Here is a 20,537-nt window from a genome sequence, read left to right as displayed (position 1 = left end):
GCTTGTCTTTGCTCACAAGGGCTGCTGTTGGCACATTGCTCTGGTGAGGTCTTTAACTACCATGGATTTTCATGACATAATTCATCAATTATGTCACTTTAAAACCACCGTGAAATTCACATAGGTAACCTGCTTAATTTGCCAAGGCTGAGCAGCAAGCTTACAGGCAGATACTGCTTTTCAGATGTGGGATGGTAAGCAGTTTATATATATGACATATCTATTAGATGACCTATGATAAACCCATCATATTTAGTCCTTTAGAAAGAAGCAACCAAAAAACTGCAAAGTCTATTCAGCCACTACATCTCTAATTTTCCTAACTGGAAATGGTATTGGCTGAATTCCTCTGATGTTTCTAAGGTCTCTGGCAGCCCAAGCCTGCTGCCTCCTGGCCTGGCCTCCCACAGAACATGTTCTTAGGATCAGTGTAGTATTTGAAAAACAAGTAATTAGCAGCGTGCTTCATACCAGAAAACAGAAACCTTGCATTGTGACAGTCTTAAGCCTCCCTTCTGTGAGTTCTTCAGAGAGCTCCTCTCCAGCTGAGTCTAACAGAGATCATTTCAGGTATAAATCAACAGCTGTGTGGGAAGGACTCCTGACATTGATGCAGCCATATCTATTTATTAACAGATTAATTCTTTATGTTCAGAGCCCATTAATTACTGCACATATACACAATAAAAAGCTCAAATGAATAGCCTGAAAGCTACTTAAGTACAAGGGTATGAATGTAGAAGTAAACTGCATTAAAATGCATTGACAGATTGAGGTTTGCTACAGCATTTCAGCTAAGTAAAAAAATCCATTTTAAGGAAGGAATCAGAAGTTACCTGAATGGCCCTGCACAAGAACAGTTACATCCCACTCCATCACTGAGCAGATTACTCAGAAAGATAGCATTTGAATATATAAAAGAGAGAATTCCCTTCGTAATCCATCATCCTATTATCAAATACAAACTAACCCCAATACAGATTTCTTGTGTGAGGGCAATAACTAAACAAAATATATGCAGAGATTTTTCTTTCCTCTTTTAATTTTCTTCTTCTTTTTTTTTTTTTTTTTTTTTTTTTTTTTTTTTTTTTTTTTGATTCTGAAAAATCACTTTCAGATAGAACACCTGTATTTGCATTGACTGTGTTCACACTTTCACTCATGGTCTCTCTAGCCAAAGAGGGGTTTTGGTAGACATGCTGAAAGGAACAGACTTAAAAACCATAGTGTCTTCAGGCTTTGGCCCAGAAACTTGTACAACAAATTTTTGACTTTTACAATGTGCCTAAAGAGAAAGGTCACATTTTTTACAGCATTTTACACAGCCAGTGTTGCATAAGAAGGAAGGTTATCAACTCTTCGGCAATAAATACATTTCAAGAGTTTGATCCTAAAAATACCATCAAATATAGCACAGTTAAACTATGGTTTGTGCTTTGAGTGCAAAGAGAGTTGTTTTTTGGGTATACGTCATGTTGCCTATGCAGGAGCAGAGGAATAGAAAGCCGAATCGAGCCACCACATGCAATCATAATGGTGAGATAAGAGCATTCATCACCAAAGTGTATGAAATACTGTTATCTACAGGAATCCTTGGGTTGTCCCTACCTACAAATAACTGGCTGTTGAGCTGCAGGCGGAAATGTCCCTCAGCAGGGGCCTGCAGGACCTTCCTGGGGAGGCTGTCCACCTGCAGAGAGGTTTGCTTGAGGTTCCTCTCCGCCCGGACGTAGTGCCACTGGTTGTCATTCAGGGGTGTGGGAGACTGCACAGTGGCTTCTGTGGGGCCATTCCCGACATCTATGGAGAAGGTGATCTCCTTGGGGGCTGGAAGAGATAAACAGATATGAAGAGGAAGTGAAGGTCTGAATTAAATTGTGGTTTTGACATCAAGAAATCTTACATAAATATAGGGTCCATTAACTTTTATGTCAGCAAATAGTACAGGATCATTTACCTCCCATCTCCTACACAGCAGTTTATACATAAATTTAAGCCTGCAGCTTCACTGTTTGATCTCTGCTGTGATTAGGCTTGGCTGTGGGTACCCATCTTTTTTTCCTGTGAAAATCATAGTGCTCTAGAAATGGCACTACTCTTTTTGAAGTAAAAGTGCCAAATCCTGCACAAAAGTCACACAATGGTCCCAAAAGATTTTGGACAAAAAATGATAGTATTAGAGAAAGGATGAAATCTTTCCAACTAGATCTTTCAAAATGAAGGTAATTAACCATTACATAACTTGGCTGCACGTGGTACGAGAGAATCCTACAAGCATTTGTCTGCCTAAATCTCACCCAAGATGCATGAAAAAATAGATGAAACTACTTAATAAGTGATCCTAAACTCAAGCTGTATATGTAACACACATCTAGAAATAATAAGGCTCCTAGAAACAGGACAAAAGTTGAAAAACAAAAGCCACATGAAGGAGTCCACCTTGCTCTGCTGGAAGCCTGAAAGGGGCTAGATCTTTTTAACATTCTTGCTACTGATTATTTTCCTCTTCCTAAAATGGTAAATGGACCACAGAGACCAAGAATCAGGTCCAAACAGAAGGTTGTGAACTGAAAATTCCTAAACACCTTGCTATTTCAAGGCCAAAAAATTTCATAGGTCTGGTTTTGGAAGCTGCTTCTTAGATAGTTAAGATAGGAAATGCTCCATAGGGATAGACAAAGATCTATTCTGAGCCCCTGCATCTGCTAGAAAGTCGTTTTCCTTTGAAGCACCTGCTCCATGGAGCTTCCTTGATACGAGGCCTTTAGGCTGCAAATTCCGTCTGGCAGCAGGAAGCACAACAACAAACAACTGATGAGAAGCCTAAGTCTAAAAGATATTTTCCCAAACTTTTAAATAACTGATTTCTCTAGGACTGCAGATGTAACACACATCCAGAAGCTTTCACTGAACAATCTTCTTAGTTTACAGTATTTGTTGTATTTGATGCCATTTTTACTTCTGTATCCCTGAGAATAAAATACTGAAGTACAACCAAATTGGACCTTGATGTGCAATTAACAGTAAATTACACCTCATTACCTTGTGATAATCTACCATGACATTTACCACTGGTTTAATGAATCAAAGGGCTTTGTTTCATTAAATTAAATTTTATTTTGGGGTTATTATAAGCATTTTATCAAATGCATATCATTCAGTTTGTTTTCCCTAAGCTTGACAGAATTTGGAATACACATGTCATATTTCATGTCAAAGCCGCTGTACTCTTTTGTCACTAATAAATATTCTAAGTCATCACAACAGGAGTGAGGCAAAATCTCACTAATTAAATTCCCTGCTATTTTCCTTATACACTGAGTAGCAGTTGCACTGCACTCAACAGATTTTGAAGTATTCAAGATCCATTACAACTGTGAATAACTCATCTTTCATCAGTGTCCTGTCCTTGGCAAACTCTCACCTCGTACTGTACTATAGACACTGAGTTCCTCTGGAACACTAGGGCTCCATCAGACTGGGTATGTTACTGATATGGAAATAAAAGTAATCATCAGATCAGTTGAGTTAAATTTTTCAACTTTCAACTAAAACCAGCCTATAGGTACATCTAACCAGTAATTTTTCTCTAAAGAGCAAAAAATAAGTATCAGTTTGTTAAAGAAAGATAAATCTAGCCATAACAAGATTAAGTGTAGTGATCAAGTCTATACAGGAAAACTGTCAGGAGAGGTAGGTAAGTCTTGATAAAAGTCTTTATATCTCCATCTTATCATCTCCAGGCACCTCTAACCTTCTAAAGATGGCAGAAAATATGGCATTCCCAGTTCTCTGCACGTGTCAAATTGGTCAAAAACACCAAGATTTCTGAGCAGTGAAACTTACAGCTTATTTCAATTCGTATGAAGTCTTTAATCCCTAGGTTTTCCAAGAATACCCCGGATACGGCGGTAGTTTTGAAGAAGAAGGAGATGTCCGCACTGACCTCGGCGTGGAGCGTAGGGAAGTGCAGGTAGGAGGCCTCCGTGTTGAAGGAAGCAGCGTTCCAGAACTGCCCTGCAAACACAACCCCCTTCTCTATAGTTAATTGGCACAGGATAGCAGCTGCCAGCTGCATGTGGAAAGCCACCTTTTATCAGAGAAACAGTTTTTTTTATAAGAAAAAGACAACAACAACAACAACAAAGGAACATTCCGTGCCTATGGAAATTGAGAAGAGCTAGTACTCACTGTCTCCATAGCAACGCAAAGGGCCGATTTTCCAAGCAGCCTCAGAATTTGATCTGTTTGTATCAGTGATCACAATCTGAGTTACAGGCAAATGGTCTTTGAAAGCAAGGAAGCCAGTATCATTTGTCCTGGATTTTAATACACAAACAGAAAGAGAAAGATTAACCACAGACAAACCCCCTAGCATTCCTCATGCAAGACAATATTTAAAAGATGCTTACTTAAAGACCTTTTGCAGAATTACCTGGAAGAATTATGAAAAGTACACACTGTTTAAGATAAATATGTTCCCATGTATGCTCTGTGTTCATATGCAATACCACTGAAGACACAATTTACATGATACTGGCTGGGATGGGCTGTGAATCCGCTTCAGCTGTGCAGAACAGCTGTGCAGCTGAGGAAGGGCACTGCCATGCTGACTAATGGGCACGAATGTAAACTGGGCTCTGCTGGGCTCCTCAGCAGGGTGCATTTGCTGTTGATCAGGTCTAAGTCCAAGTCTGCATTTCTGTAAAGTTAGCTGGAAACAGATAAGGGTGTTTTATGCTGGCTTTATGCCTTACCCGAGCAGGAAGAGGACAGGCGGTGCCTGATCCAGCACTCTGTTAGCAAGGGGAAGCCAGACAATTACTGATCCAGCTTCAAGATGGCTGGGACACAACTGACCCTGCACACTGCAGAAACAGCTGAATTGGCAGAGGGAGTTCGGGCTGCATCGATCCTCTGCAGTGCACGTCGGGGAACATTTTGGTTCAGCAACTGAAATACTCAAGGCGGATCTATTGCATTGTCAGACTTCTCATGTTTGTTTAGCTGGGCTTGCTCTTCAGCTGTGACTAACTTACACATGGCTGCTAGTAAGGAAAAGAAAGATTGATTTTTAAAGGATAATTTCCTTGTTTTTATTCTGAGTCAGCTGGACAAAATGTCCTCAAAATGCAGCGTGATGTTTGGTTGCAGGTCCTTAAGCTGACTGAGTGGCTTTGGCCATAGCAGGATATACAGACATGCATTCATCCCACTGCATTTCATGAACTCAGCTGAGTCCCTCAGGCACCAACCCTGACCTTACCAGAGCAGAACTGCCCTTCTGTGGTCTCTCTCTATTGATTGATAATAGAGAGGTGAGCGCTCCTGAATCTCATCTCCACAGTGATATGTTTTTATTTCTCCTTTTCTCAAGGTTAAAGTTTGCTGGCCCAAAAGCATGGAAGAGCATTCTTTCATGGAATCAAATCTCAATAATTTTGGAGAAAGGATCTCTTCCTCTGCACAGCCCAGCAGGGTCTGGACTCAAATCTCCTGCTGGCTCATAGGTGAAAGACTCCATCCTGCAGATGGGGATGGCAACATATCCAAAATGCCAGTAATCCCAAATTTATACCCGCTGCTCCTCCAGGCAGGTGTGACACAATGCTGCAGGCAACAGGTATCACTATTTGACTGATAATATTGCCAGAGTCTGACATTCCAGGCAGGGTCCCAGACCTGCCCATATCCTGCTTGCAATGCCAACTTCCACAAACGTACCTCTCAGTGTAGCTCCAGATAATGGGAAGGGACATAGATTTTTAGCAAAGAAATAATAATCAGGACAAATGCTGCAACTGTGCTCTGACAAACAACCTCAAATGTTTGCTTGGCTAAGTGCTCTACTCTGATTAATGTTAGACAAAAATAGGAGTATTTTGATCTTTTTCATAAAGGCTGCATACATTACATTTATTTTTCATTGCTTATAATTGCATGCAGCATAGTTAATTGTCTCATAATGCCAAGGGGAACAGGAGAGCTACCCTCTCTGATGCTAACATTTTCTTCTTGCTCCAGTGGGTGTCTGACATGCAAATAATTACAGACAAAGTGCAGCAAGATGAAATTCCCAGGCACGAGGCAGAGTGAGGCCTTCAGTAAAGACTGAGGAAGAAAACTATCATGTATGAATCAAAGGTACATGGTCTCCAAATCTCTTCAGGGCAGACTCTCAGTATCACACTCATAGCTTATTGTATCAATATTTGAAAGTTAGTGTAAATACTCTTAACAGATTATGAAATTACTGTGACCAAAGTGAAATTATTTGAGTATTTCTTAGGAAGATAATTGAATAAGGTATTCCAGTGTCTGGGAGGAAGAAGAGTAGGCTGAATGAAAGAAAAAAATGCAGAAAGATGCATAGTAATGGGACATAAAATATTCAATATACAGGTGAGTAACTAAGATGGTGTTTTCTTTTTTAAAATAAAATTTTTCAAAAATTGCAAAATACTTAGGGAGGTTTCCTGAAAATTTATTTAAATTAAAAAAATACAGCAGTCTTTTTACTAGCTGTGATCAGCAGTAAAATAAAAATCAGTATCTTTCTACAGCTAGCCCTCAAAATATCTACAAAAAACCATGAAATGGTGACATTTTAAAGATATCTATTCTACATCTCTGAAAACTGCATTGCTTATTAGATATTCTGCTGTATTGCATGAAGTTCTTTTATATCAAATTTTATGACTGAATTTTTACTACTTATATGCCAGTGTCACAGTGAACTTTAGTAGCATAGCTCAAGTGTGAGAGAGAAATATATTCTAGAATTAATAAAAATCTTCACTTCTTTGTTAATGCCTTGAAAACTCAATCAAGCTTCTCTTCAAACTCAAATAGCACATTTTATGCATTTTATTCTCTCACACATGGAAAAAAACTCATATAATGATGTGAATTTTCACACAAGCAGACACTGAAATAAAACCTATCAGAAAAACATTCTGTCCTTCAAAGAACGTGTCAGTTGAGGAACAACACATCTGTTGTTGCAGTTAATTATTATTATTTCATAGTAGGAAATCAAATTTTTGGTGAAAGATCAACACCTAAGCAATTTCAGACAAGAAAAGCAGAAAAGAGAGTGGAAGACACTGTGTTTCAAATTCCTGGTATTCCTTAAATTGAACTTATTTCAGGCTCCATCTCTTACAAAGCACCACAATTCCTCTTCTCTATGTGCTACACCACGGCAGCCTCTCAAATACAACGTATTACTCCTGAGAGAGGAGCAAAAGAGCTCCATAGTAACTTCCTGGAGGCACTGCTGCGGCACTACAAAATACAAATATACCAGGGTTTGGACAAAACATTTGAAATTTTGCCTTAAGGGGGCTTGGGGATCACTTTTCATGTACTACACTTTCCAAATAAAATTGCTATTTTCTGATAAAAAGCATCTGCACTCTGATGTGCAAAAACATGATTTTGTCCTTTAAACGAAAGTAAAACCTTTTTAGATTAATTATTTTTGTATTTGTTCCCAGACCTCCTTTTTATTTATATGTATTTTAATTTTGCACTTCACACACCTGAAACCAGATTATACTTGCTTTTCCACAGCTGCTTCTCAGGTTAGCCAAACCCTCTGTTTCTCCTTAGTTTCACATGGCACTCTGCGGCTACCTCCACCAAGCACACCTTTTGTAAGTCCTGATTTCACAAAAATCAAGGCAGGCTTTATCACTTCCCTGAAAGGAGTCCTCTGCTAAAAGAAAATTGTATGAATAAAATAATAAACTTCAGAAGACCTCCTGCTTACCTGACTTGGCACTCAATTTGGCACAAAATCAGATGAAAATCTGAGTGTTTTGAGGGTAGAAACAACCCTCAACAAACAGATGTTTCTCTGAGCTCTTTGCATAAAGGATCATGTCAATTTGTCCTTTCCACAAGCAAAACCCAAACCAAACAAATCCAATAATGCCCTTTAAATTAAATCAGTAAAAAAATTTTGTTTATGGGTATTAAATACAGCTGGATGTCATTTGTTTATCCATGTCTGAAGACTAATGCTTACCCAAAGGACTTCCTCAGTAAGCTATGAGGCACGTCACACATCAAACAAACGCTCTATGTATGGACCAATTCAAAAAAGATGAAAATAATTTGTTACTAAAGGTGATAGTGCAGAGCTGGACACTTCAAGGTGTAATAAAGGCAGACTCACATGTAAAATGACAAACAACTATTTGTATTATAACATTATGAAACTATTTTTTTTTCTTCCTGGCTACTACTAAAAGTGTGCTCAACAAACCCTTGCTCAGTGGTGTTCTAACAGTGTGAGCCATCGTAAATTGCTAATCTCTAGGTAGCCATTTCCATATTTTTTGTAACAGATGGTAGAACAGTAGTGCCATTAAATATAATTTATTCTCATATGATCCCCTATTGGTATGTTTTTCTCTTGCACATTAATGGAACCTCTGGTGAGATCTGAGCCTCAGTAGCTCAGATATTCAGTACAGATTTTCAGGAATACCGTACATTTGGGGAAAAGAATACTATCATCAGCAGATGGCAAGGAAGCACATAAGGAATGGGCCCATGACACAGGTTTCCAACAGGAAAAGTTTTGAGGCCGGTGCAGGACATACCATTAATAATCCAAAGGAATACATTTTAATTGCTATCTTGCCCATAAGCCATACCCAAAAATTCTTTACTGGGTAAAATAGTGTACAGTCACGATAACCTAAAAACACCAGCACAAGTGGACAAACCTAACACTTGAAGGCAAGCTGTGCTGCATTTTTTTGGCTGAATTAGAGATACAGAGTTTGGTAATTAGAGTAATGAACTGATTGTTGACACCTCAGGGACCTGCTACAGTCGGCTCTCTGCAGGCAGCTCTTCCCGGCTGTTGACAAATGTAATCATCACAGCAGATATCCACAACAACTCTGTACAGGCCAGGTCACCTCTGGCAGGGGTTATTTATGAGCTTGCAGGCTCTCTAGAGTCGCCTGCACTGTTCTCAGGGAACAGATTCAGTGTGGGATACTGGTTGAGCAATCAAAACCTGTCAAATCTGGGCTCCTCAGACCCCTCCTCAGGGTTTCTCTGCCCTGCTCTCCTCAAGCCTTCCAATTTTATCATCCTGGCTCTGGCATAGCTTAGCACAAATATATCTCATCCAAGCAGGGCTTCATTCACTTCCATTTGGCTTTGCTCCTTCTCAAACAAAGCTCAATATACTCATTATACCTCCTGGAGACTGAAGTGGGTCTGAAAATAGTAATATCCACCCTCTATTTTGTTCCCCCTTCTTATCATATCCTTATTCTTCTAGTGCCCCAAAGCCATGACACAGAGGTGAATGCATGTTACTTTGGAAATGGCAAGACTCAAAGGTTTAGTTCCCCAGTGAAGAAGACTATTCTGGAAGACAAAAGAGGAGGATACTCCTCCAGTTTGAATAATAAGACTGCAGAATAGAAATAGAAGGCAGAAAATCAGCTAATTGTTTGAGTCAACACCATCCACCACACTTTGCTGAGGTACCCTTCTCTGAGGATGAGCTTCTTGAACAAAATGAGTTCCAAAGATGCCTCTCTTTCTGTACAAAATAAAAAGCTGCAAAGTTCTTTAAATTCACAAGGTTTCCAAGTGAAGGTTATCAACATGGTTTGGTTTGATGACTGGCTTCAGTCAAGGGTTTGTATTTGAAGTGGAAAATGGATTCCAGATAGAGACCAAAGTAGCAAAAGGACTTCAGGACAGTCATGTGCCTCACCTCAGCATGGAAGAGTTTCCTCCCATTTAAATGCAAGGTTTGGTGAGCAGCAAGACTTTAATTGCCAAGGCATGAGAATTTTGCTTGAGGTGAAAGACAACCTGGAGAGGTATTCAAAGATCCAAAATATCTCATGGTAACACTATCCTGTCAGTATTTCAGTAATGCTTTATTCTTTAGGTCAGTTTAACACATTTCCTCAGTCAAGAATGTATTTTTGTTTGAAACAATTGAAAGACAATTATTCATCTGTCTCATCTATATATAGCTTGTCCCAACATTTTGACTATTGTCAGCGTGGGGAAAGAGAAAGACAGAAAGAAAAAGACAGACAGACAGAAAGATTACTAGGTTTAGCCTCAGCTTGAAGCCACTGGATTTTTATGAATGTTCCCACCCACAAGCAAGTGCTTTCAGCAGTCAGAAATCTTTCTCCTTTTGTGGCAGCATGCAGCCAAGGCATGTCTTACACTTTTCCAGATCCCTTGCCTGGGTCAACAAAAAGGGTGCAGTTGCAGGTGCCTCTGCTTCCTCATCAGAGATCTCCCATTCTCCAGAAAATACCAAGAAGATGCTCCACTATTCCAAACTGACAGATTTTGCTGTTATCATACTGTGGAGTTTGGAAGCATGATAAGCCATATGGAAAAAGATACTTATCAGTACAATGCTTTAATAATAACAAAGGTGAAAAATACAAAAGCCTTCCCCATCTAGAATGTTTAATTATAAATCCCTATTCATCTGGCCGGGGGACTAACTTGATGTCAAGTAAGAGCCCAAAAATAGCAGCTGGCTCAGGTGTCTGTTCAGATATCATTTAAAAGTCAGCATGCCTAGAAGTGCATATTCTGTGCTGCCAAACACCTGGCACAGGGCTTTGTCTGCTTTCCATTGTTTATCAATTCTTTTGCTGCTCTGAGAAATTAGTAGCTTCTTCTGCACCCAAGATTTAGTCTAGGGAAAAAGAAATCAAAGCAAAATCCTAGGACTGTCTCCTCTTTAGGAGGATGCTTCAGCTATTCTGGAGAGTTCCCACTTTGGAGCAGCATGATTTATCTGAAAGGAGAAAAAATGATTTTCTGGTTTTCCACTCTGAAGCACCCATTTTATTTCATGCTGAGGCAAATAAATGCATCTACTGCTGTCTTGCTCCTTCCACTATAATGTATAGCAGGTTAAAGTCACAGTTCAGATCTCAGCAGGTTTCAGATTCGAATGCTCGTTATATATCAGAGGGTCAGTGTTCTAGCAGGGAAACACAAAAGCAATCGTCAAGAGGCATGAAATTTCTTATGTTTAGAAGCTCCTCATAAAGGTCAGGGTTTTTTAGCTTTTATAAAGCCAACCTCCAGTTTAGAACACTACATGAGAAAAGTAAAATTTTCTCATGGATTAAAAAAACCTAAGCAACTGAATCCCCAAACCAACAAACAGTAGGCAGTTTAGTGGAGGTAACTTGTAAGCATATTTTGTTATTATCATGAAATTAGGAGAAACAAGTAGCTCTCTGAGCTGCCAAGCTAACGATGCATGATTTCCAACATCTTTCTCCCAGGAGGGTTTTCCAAAATCTAATAAAAGTGTACGCTTCTTTAACTTCCTTCTTGTGGGCTTTAATTGGCTTTTTCCCCTCAGCCTGGCATAAATTTTCATAGAACATGTAATTTGTAATACTTTTGAGACTTTTCCTTCTCTGTCCAAGATGTTTAAAACATGTCTGCTTGTTCAAAATCATTGTGGGTATGTGGGGGCAAATGGAGATAAACACTCCCAGCATAACTTGTTTAGTTCTCATTTCCTAAGGAGACTCAGCTGAAATATTAAAAAACTGCTTTTAGCTTTCACCTTGCATTGTTTTGTACGACCTAGTGGTGCAGTGCCCTGCAGTCTAAGACTGCAACCCCAGTGTCTGTCAGCATAACACCCTGCTCTGCTTGAGCAGTGAGAAATGGAATGTGGATTATGAAAAGAGCCATGCACCAGTAAAAACAGATGCTCATGACGCTCATGTGCAAACCTAGTCAAAAGCACAGCTGATAACCAGACATTAAAGAAAAGATAGATTAACATATACAGCCAGGCTATTCAATACAAATCACATTCATAAACTAGTATTTACATAAACATCTTCCTGAAGAAATCCCCTTACAGCTAAAATTTTTGAAAGTGAATAGTGATCCCAGGGATACAAAAGGTCCAAGCAGATAATTACACTGTCTAGAAATCAAGCAACCAAAAAAGCCCAACACTCACAGTGACAAGTAATTTCTGTTCGTTTTTTGATGCTTTAAGACCATTTCTACTCATTTTAAGTGAAGGTTTCACACAGCTAATTCAGACATAATGTTTCAAACACAGCAGCCTATGACAGCAAGACACTTCTTGTCTACTTCTATTATTCATAATTTCTGAACTACTTGAGGTTAAAATATCTTTTTTTTTTTTTTTTTTTTTTTTTGGTTCAGATAAAGGACAGCAGATCCTATCAGTGAGTAGTCTGCAAGGGAGACTGAGTGAGCAGAATTTTCACATATATGTTCAGTGTTTCAAACTGTACTTCCAACAACACTCATCTGGCATTTCAGTCCCCTCAAACACATTTGGAAAGTTCACCAACTAGCTCTTGGTGGCTGAAGTGTCTCTGAAAGTGCAGAGAATGACAGAAAACTGCAGTGACTGAAAACTTTGGCCTTCCCAAATTCATGCAGCATCAGAGCACAACAAAGGTCAGAACCCAAGGAAAGCTTTGAATTTTCATACTGTGACTCTAGAACTTCCTATGGAGGCTGAACCAAAACCAACAGAAGCCAAAAAACTCTTCCTATTGACTATAAAAAATTTGAGATCCAATGTAAAAGAAAGTTAAGGCACATTATACTGTTCCATAAGAAAAACACAAGAGTGCTTAGTAGGACATATTTCTAGTTTAGCTGTATCTGAATTTTTCTGTCTAGGCCTCAATTTTCTGCTCCAACGTACACCTATGAAACAAGCTCATAGAGCCTTTATTCATGCAACTCTCCAATTGAATTGAAACTTAAAATAAAACTACTGGATTTGGCATTCAACAAGAAAGATTTTTTTGAAGACCACCCATTCCAGCAACCTGCTTCAGCCAGATGTCTTTGGTTCAAAGAAGAAATTTAAGGTGTAATCAGAAGTCCAAATTCTAGTTTCATTTTCATTCTTATCAGAGTATATTCAAGCCACTCAAGCTTCCTCAACTGTGAAGCAGGAAAGATTTAAGCCTTCTTTCCCTATTTCCTAACCCCAGCCCTTCACACAGACACTGCAATACACATGTTAAAATTATTACCATTCTTCTCTATCTGCGTCACAGTTGCAAAAATATCTCATATCCAGACAACTTTCTTCCAATCCACATGCACACTGTTGAATGCCTGGAATAGATCCTCCCCAGTAAAGATGCTTTTCATTGGCACGGCCAACCCACCAAGCAAATGGCATTCCATCTGGATGAAAGGGAAAAAAAGAAGGGGGGAAAAGAGAAAAAAGAGAGAAAAAGAGAACTTGATAAGCAAACTGGATTCTCCTGAGAATGCAAAAGAGAATGGAGATGTACATGTTAGACAGTAGTCAAAGAAAAGATGAAAACTGCAAAGTAACAAACCACAAACATTGTCCCAGGTTCCATTTTATGGAATACATATTGAGAAAGCAATGGTTCTGTTGTAATCCCATTTGGTTTGAGACCCAGATGTTTCACCTTAGGGCTGATGTGCCAGTTACTCACGAGAACCTCGGCACCTTTCAGCTCCGAAGACTTTGGAATGGCAAACCCAACACCAGTGTGCACCAGCTGTGTCCAGTGGTTTTTGTGTGACACTGGAGGGTTGATCTAATCACTGAAGGAGACTGAAAGCAATTCTGCTGCCACAACTCACACCACACAGATTGTACTGTACCACACGGTATTGGACAAGGACCTCTCAGCAAATGGTTTTGCAGGAGCCTCTTGCCCTTGATCAGGATTTCTTACCTTGTGATATAAGGATATACCTTCAGATATAAAGAACAAAAATCTACAGAAATAACACCCTAGCTGATCCGTAACTATGAACTTCACACAGTTCCTCTCAAATCTAAGACTAACACTTCCACTGGTTTCTCAGGGAGCAAGATTAGGAATTTTAACGTGTTCTCCATGGGTGGAATTTGCAAATGTAAAGCTCAATAAGATATTAAAACAGGTAGGACAGAAGTGCGAAAAATATTTTCCTACTTGGGAATCAATTTATCTCTGTGAAGCTACTTTCTATCTACAGGAGCTTTAAGATCTATGTATTTATGTAAACCCAGACAGTTTTTTTTCTTCACATTTCAGAATCCATTATTCATCAAGCATTAATAGTTAGATAGAGTAAGCAGAATCTGATGTAATGAAATTCACAGATGAACATTTTTTAAGACTGACTTTGTCTTCCAGCTCAGCTAACTTTTTCATTGACTCCTTAATCCTTAAATCAAGAAATGTAATCAGTTATACATACAGGTAGGTGGCAAAATTTAACAAAACTGACATATCAAGACTTTTTGATCAAAGGAGCTTGGAAAAATAAACTGTATGGCTAATGAAGAAAGATGCATCAATTTATTCTTCTACTTTACTAACATTATTAGTAGGGAGTATTTCTCATTATACAAGGCAAGAAAGTCTAAATTATGAAATGCAATCAAGGTTAACTTGTAGAATGTAGGGGACTCATTAAAATGAGTTTTAGAATCACTTGGCAAAATTAATTCATGTTTATTTTTCTTCTAAGCTTAGACTGCTGAACTGTAAATTCATGAAAAAAGGAAAATAAAAGTAGGAAGAGCAACTCCATTCTCATGATACCAACAATTAAGACATGACGAATTTGACCAATACCCAGAGGTACTCATTAGAAAAACACAATCCTAGTACATTTAAAGATTCATCCTACAAAAATGCACACATTCATTTTAGGCCTCATATTATTGTCAACACATTTATACTTTCTTTTCTGTTCAGCTGATTTTCTTGCAGAAGTTGATTGCTGCGGCCAGTGAAACAGTTCTATACTATATTATTGGGAAATTACTCAGTAAAGATTGGAATAGTGATGTTAATTGAATAAAAGGGTGATTTGTCTAGGAGTAGAAATAGATATTATACAGAAGTGCTGAATCTAATTTTAAAAGTGCCCATTCTGGAAAAAAAATATTTTAGATAAAGATAAATTTTTCAGGCCAATAGCAAATAATGGTGTTCATTAATCAAATACAATCTGTGTCAGTTTCCTTTGGTGGAAGTTGTTACGTACTTAAACATAACAGTGAAATAAGCAATCCTTCGCATGTATTAAGAACAAGTAATTTTCTGATGTCTTTTTCAGATCTGTTGTGTTGTTATTTGTTTTATTGAGCAATACCAAGCAAACATATGCACATTCAGATTTATGGCATAGATTGGGGAACTGGTAGAAGCACCACAGTTTGAGTCATTTACAACTAAATTAAATAGAGTGCTAAAAAATAGAGCAGTCAACATTATAAGAAGCAATCTCAGATCGTGAAGGGAGCAGGCTATTAAAAAAAAAACAGTGTTTTTTCCAAAATTGTATATATTAGGCAGAGTTGTGCCACCTTTACCCAAGACAAGTTGATTTTTTTCACTAACTAGTCCCCTAGAAATCCATTGTAGTATTAAGGAAAATTATGTCCTGATTCTTCAAAACTCTTTTCCACATGCTTAGTTTTTAACACATGAGAAATCAGAGCTTTTCAGCAAAGCTCTTCCAAATCTACAGTACTTTGTCAACACCTGCAGAGTTTAGGAATTCTGAAACTCGTATGTCATATATATCTGTAATGTTGAAGTAAAGCAATACTTCACAAACAATGCCAATCTATCTGGGTTCTTTCCAGCATTATACCTTGGTAGAGCTGGAGGATGTCCTGCACTGAGATTGAGTTTGGCTAGCTTGTGTTGATTATAATTTTTTCTAAGTCTGTAGATTTGTTGCAGAATCTTCACTTCTGTAATCATGGTACTACAATTTTTTCAAAGCATTATCAATTCTCCATCACCTCAAAATGAATTAATTTCTCTTCTGTGGTGAAGCCACAGACAAAATCAATGACATTAAGCAAGGATTTAAAATGATCCCATCACCTTATGGTAACGTAAGTCAGTAGGGTTCTACTTTAATATTTCTAAACTAAAAAATCCATTAATAAGAAGTGCTACTAACTCTTCATTATGTTCTTACACTGTTCCTAGCAACACATTGTTTAATATGAAAGTTTGTCAAAAGCCTGCTGCACAATTAAAATATTCTTTTCCACGCATTTTTTTCTATTTATAATGGAAAAAAAAAATCCACTGTAAGAAAAATATTTTAATATTGTCTTTGAACTCCATGCTATGGTTTTTAAGAAGAATATGTGTGAAAAAATATTCCAAACCAAGCAAAACAAACAAGTCCCAAGTGAATGAATTCACCAATGGTAGAACAGTGACCAGTCTCTTCCCAGTGATTTCTTTCTGCACTGCTTAAGCTGCCTTAGGAAAGCTTTAATTTTGATAACAAAATCTTCAAAAAAAGCAATTTTTTGGTTGCATTTCCTGCAGAGGACAGGATGACAGTAATGTCATTGTCTAGAAGCCTCTGGAAACAGCTGTGATATTTACACCACTGCTTTTTACCATAATTTAATATAGTATTATATTAAAAATAACATCCACAATATAATAATATGAATAATAGAATGATAATAAGATATAATTATAATGAATTATAAAATAATATAAAATAACTGAGCAGGCAGACCAAATTTTGTGTCAAACCAAGTACTCCTTTATACTGTCAGGCACAGACTATAGAAGGTATGGCTGGTACTGTCTTCTGAAAGGAAAGAATAAGGGGCATCATCTTCTGTGGATTCTATTCAGCAGCTGGGTGTGTGCATCCAACAAGCCAAGTAAGACTCTGGAAACCCTGACATGTGCAACAATACTGCAATACATGGACCTGAGCTCAGTCTGTGTCCATCCAGCAAGGCAGGGAGGGCCAGGCTCCTCTCTGCTGCCAGTTCTCCAGCAGATTTCCCGTCTCTGCCCCACCAGTGTGGAGCTTCCACACTCCACTCTGCTTCACTCTGCTCCTCACTGGGAGCTCCCTGTATGGAATCTGCCTCAGCAGCAGCAAGGCTGGCACCAACTGTATCCTTCACCAGCACAGAGGCTGAGGGCTATGAAGAGTGATACAGACACGTGGAACTGGTTTCCAGTGATCCTAAGGAGATGCAGAGTGGGATCAAATTCACCTGCACTCCGTGGTCTGCCTTTTCTAGGGATGAGAATGGCTGAATATGTATTTGGTGTCTTTCCACCAACTTAAAAAGAAACTGTCCTCTTGAATCTCCCTCATACTGACAGTTCTCTCATTTTCTGTATTAGGAGGCACTGACATCGGTAGCAATACAAGTTATTGTCAAAGGTTTAGGTTTCCTCATGTTTTAAATGGCATGTTTTCAATAATTATTTGCATAGGCACTCAGAAGCTGAAGGACTGGCAGAAGCAACATATTCCAACAGCATTTATTCACATTGTGCACATATCACTGGGTGTAGAAATTCCAAGCAACTTCTGTGGACTCAATTTGCCTCTATACAGGCAGAAAGTCTTAGTACTGACTTTTATGTTTATACAGTGTGAGTTAAAACAAAGCCATGCATTTTTAGAAGTATTATATTTAAAATATTTGTCAAGTTTTGTCTGCATGATTTGTCAGTTTGTTCTCGCTAAGGCAACAAACAAAAATCTAATTATGGAAACACAGCAAGTTAAATTTGATCCTGTGTTAAACTCCTGTGCTATATAAACCTGAAGTCTGACACAGCACTTACCCCTAAGACAGTCAAGGTTTTTGGGGTACCCAAGTTATTGAAACAGATCAGTTAAAGGTCTTTTTCACTACCACTTCATGTCAATTTATTTGCATTTGTCTTTTTAAACACTCTAAGCATATTGTATACAAACAACATTGTCTTCATGCTGATATTGTCCTCCAAATTCAAACCAAGTTAAGCAGAACCGAATTTGTAAAATCTTACATCGATAAATTTTACTGGTGAAAATGTAAATTAATTTACATCTATGCTGTTTTCTCTTAAAAGGAAAGATTCACATATCAAGAGGTAGTGAAAATTAGGAAAATACTGATTGTAGAATTACACAGAGCAATCAAAGCCAATTCTTTGAAACCTCACTCAAAACCATAAAATATGTTTGCACTAACCACCTCAACAATATCAAATCCTGCAAATGGCTCACCTTGAACAATATGTGAATACATTGAATAATGTATGAAAAAAGCAGTTAGCAGATTTTTTTTCATATATATGTCTGCATATATATGTCTGTATATATACACACACCTAGAGGCGATTTCAATGTGAGTAACTGAGTTCAGAGCCAAGCCAGAGTACAAATTATCATCTCTCATAATCATTTTTTAAAAGGTTCTTGAATAAATGGAAAAAGCAGTGAGAAGGGAAAACTGACTTAATATTTTTGCAAGGGTTTACCATGATCTTGTTTGCCCTCACTTAATTTTTTTCCATCATAACATTTTTACACCCTTTTCTACTGGAATTCTTAACGTTCAATTGACATAAAACCAAATTCTTCCCATTTGACCTTTCGATGGGGAAAAAAAAAATACAGTTTTGATAAATAAGTATTTAAAATAATTTTGGACAAAAAAAGGACAAATTGGAGAAATATTCTGTACTTAGTTGAACACACATAATTAATACTTTTTTAGGAGCTGTTTGTTCAGCGAAGAAGTCTGTGGTATTAATGACTCAGAATCTGTATTGGTTTAAGCAACAACTTCCACCACTGGGAAAATAAACTGATAAAGCCGGGTGAGCTCAGGCTGTGCTGCATTAACCACAACATGCTGCCCCTTCTTTGAAGGGGATGCTGAGATTTAAGAGTGGAAATGCTGCTCTTTGGTTTACAACCCTCAGAGAGGGTCTCGTGGCTCTGGCCCTGTCATGTGGAAGCAACACCCAGACCCTGAGACGTCAGGCTCTTTGCACTGCACAAACAACCCTGCTTTTAAGTCAAGATCAGGTTACCCTGGGGAAAAAATAGGTAATATCAACTAGAAAAAAATGAAACTCCCCAATGATATGGTTCCTTTGAACATTATTGACTCAGTGAACCACCAAGTCACCCAGTTGGTTTTGTACCAAACTACTCTGCTTCCATGGGGACACAGACCAGTTTTATACCTGTCATCTTTTTTCACTACAGACATAATGACTATCTAATACTTCCTCTTCCTTTACTTAAAACCTTCCCCATGACAATGATACCAGATTGATAGTCCTTTTTCTCTCTTATAACCCACGTATCACTGCCCTAATTTTCAGAGATGACAAACATGGTTGTGCTGGAAATCACAGGTGGTCAAACACTGCTCCAAGACAGTCACTTTTTGTATTATGTACCAACTGTACCAGCCAGCATTACTAAGAATCTGACTGAATTTGATCAAAATTTCTGGTCAGGTTCTGTCATTATTCAAATCAGCTATCCAAAAGTGAAGTAGTCCTGCTAATACCAGTGGAACTACCCAAAGGGCAAGATCCCAAAGCTTCCTCCTCGTTCTAAAATTATTTTGTTAAGTGTGGTTAGGAAAAAGGGGGGAAAGGCAGTACTTTGCTAACATTTTGTTTCTTATATAGCTTTGCTGCGAAGGTGCGCTGCTTTCACAAAGTCCCAGGCTGAAGTAATTGCTTTTAAAAAAAACAAAGAAAAAACCACATAGTAGCATTTGTCTGCCTCTCTTAAGCAGAGAAGCTGCTCTCCCCCTGAAGCAGCTGTTATCACAGTGTGCTCTGCTCTTCTGGAGTTGTTAAGATATTCTCATAGATGAGAACGGGCTGAAAGAAGGTAAATAAACATGGACCTTTGCTGCTTCTACATTTAACAGGAGCCTAATGAGCTGAACTGCTGAGCTGCAATGACAGAGTTAATGCCACTGCACACTTAGAGTGCCTCAGCAAAAGCAACATCATCATCAAGCCTTTGAGAGACAGATTTGAGGATGAGCATAAGGATTTCAAACCCAAACACTTTTAGATGCTGAGGAACATTAATTCTACATCCAAACTAAAATTTCATGCCTCGTGAATGTCCCAGCTGGAGGCCTAAGAAGGATGAAAATATTATGAGTACTTGCATTCTCCTCTGTCAGCCCAGGCTGGGTTGTTTTCTCAATAAATTTTTGGCCAAGTGACAAGTTTCCTGAAAGATCCAACTGGGACACCAACCAACAACAGAAACTACGTGAACAGTTGAAGGCATGCAGGTTGGGAAGGACAAGCAACAACAAACAAACAACCCAAAGAAGACTTTAGCTTTTAGGGACAAATAGCAAAACAGGAAATGGCAGCTTTGAATCCTCAGCAGTTTTGCTGAAGAGGAACTGGATATCATACCCTGCAGCAACAAAAAAATTGTCTAATTTCCTTTATTTTCTGCATTCCAGCTCACCTTCACTTTAAAATTGTCCCTCTTGCATTCAACTCCTTTTTCTCTTCCACATTCCCCTTTTCTTTTCCCATTTTCTCCGTTTAGCCAAAATCCTCCAGGTAAATTCCGATAAACAAGCTTAACAGATAAGCCTATGACATTGATGCATGTCCTGCCACATCCTCACTCTGTACTGGGACCAGAAACCCATCAATGCTCTGAATTCAATTGCAAGTGAATAATGACCA

General features: G+C 38.4%; 1 protein-coding gene across 1 annotated transcript in view; it reads right to left on the bottom strand.

The window, feature by feature from the left end:
* Window positions 1–20,537, bottom strand: part of CNTNAP5 (contactin associated protein family member 5) — a 269,482-nt gene that overhangs the window by 38,134 nt on the left and 210,811 nt on the right. The window contains exons 14-17 of the mRNA XM_058839980.1: window positions 13,071–13,227; window positions 4,192–4,319; window positions 3,847–4,017; window positions 1,609–1,827 (exon numbers count right to left, since the gene is read on the bottom strand). Of these exons, the coding sequence (XP_058695963.1) occupies window positions 1,609–1,827; window positions 3,847–4,017; window positions 4,192–4,319; window positions 13,071–13,227 (675 nt within the window). The remainder of the gene's footprint in view (window positions 1–1,608; window positions 1,828–3,846; window positions 4,018–4,191; window positions 4,320–13,070; window positions 13,228–20,537) is intronic.

Source organism: Poecile atricapillus, chromosome 5 (genome assembly GCF_030490865.1).
Source record: "Poecile atricapillus isolate bPoeAtr1 chromosome 5, bPoeAtr1.hap1, whole genome shotgun sequence".
Taxonomy (NCBI): Eukaryota; Metazoa; Chordata; class Aves; order Passeriformes; family Paridae; genus Poecile; species Poecile atricapillus.
Note: the sequence above shows the minus strand (reverse complement) of the source record. Positions and strands in the feature narration are given on the sequence as shown.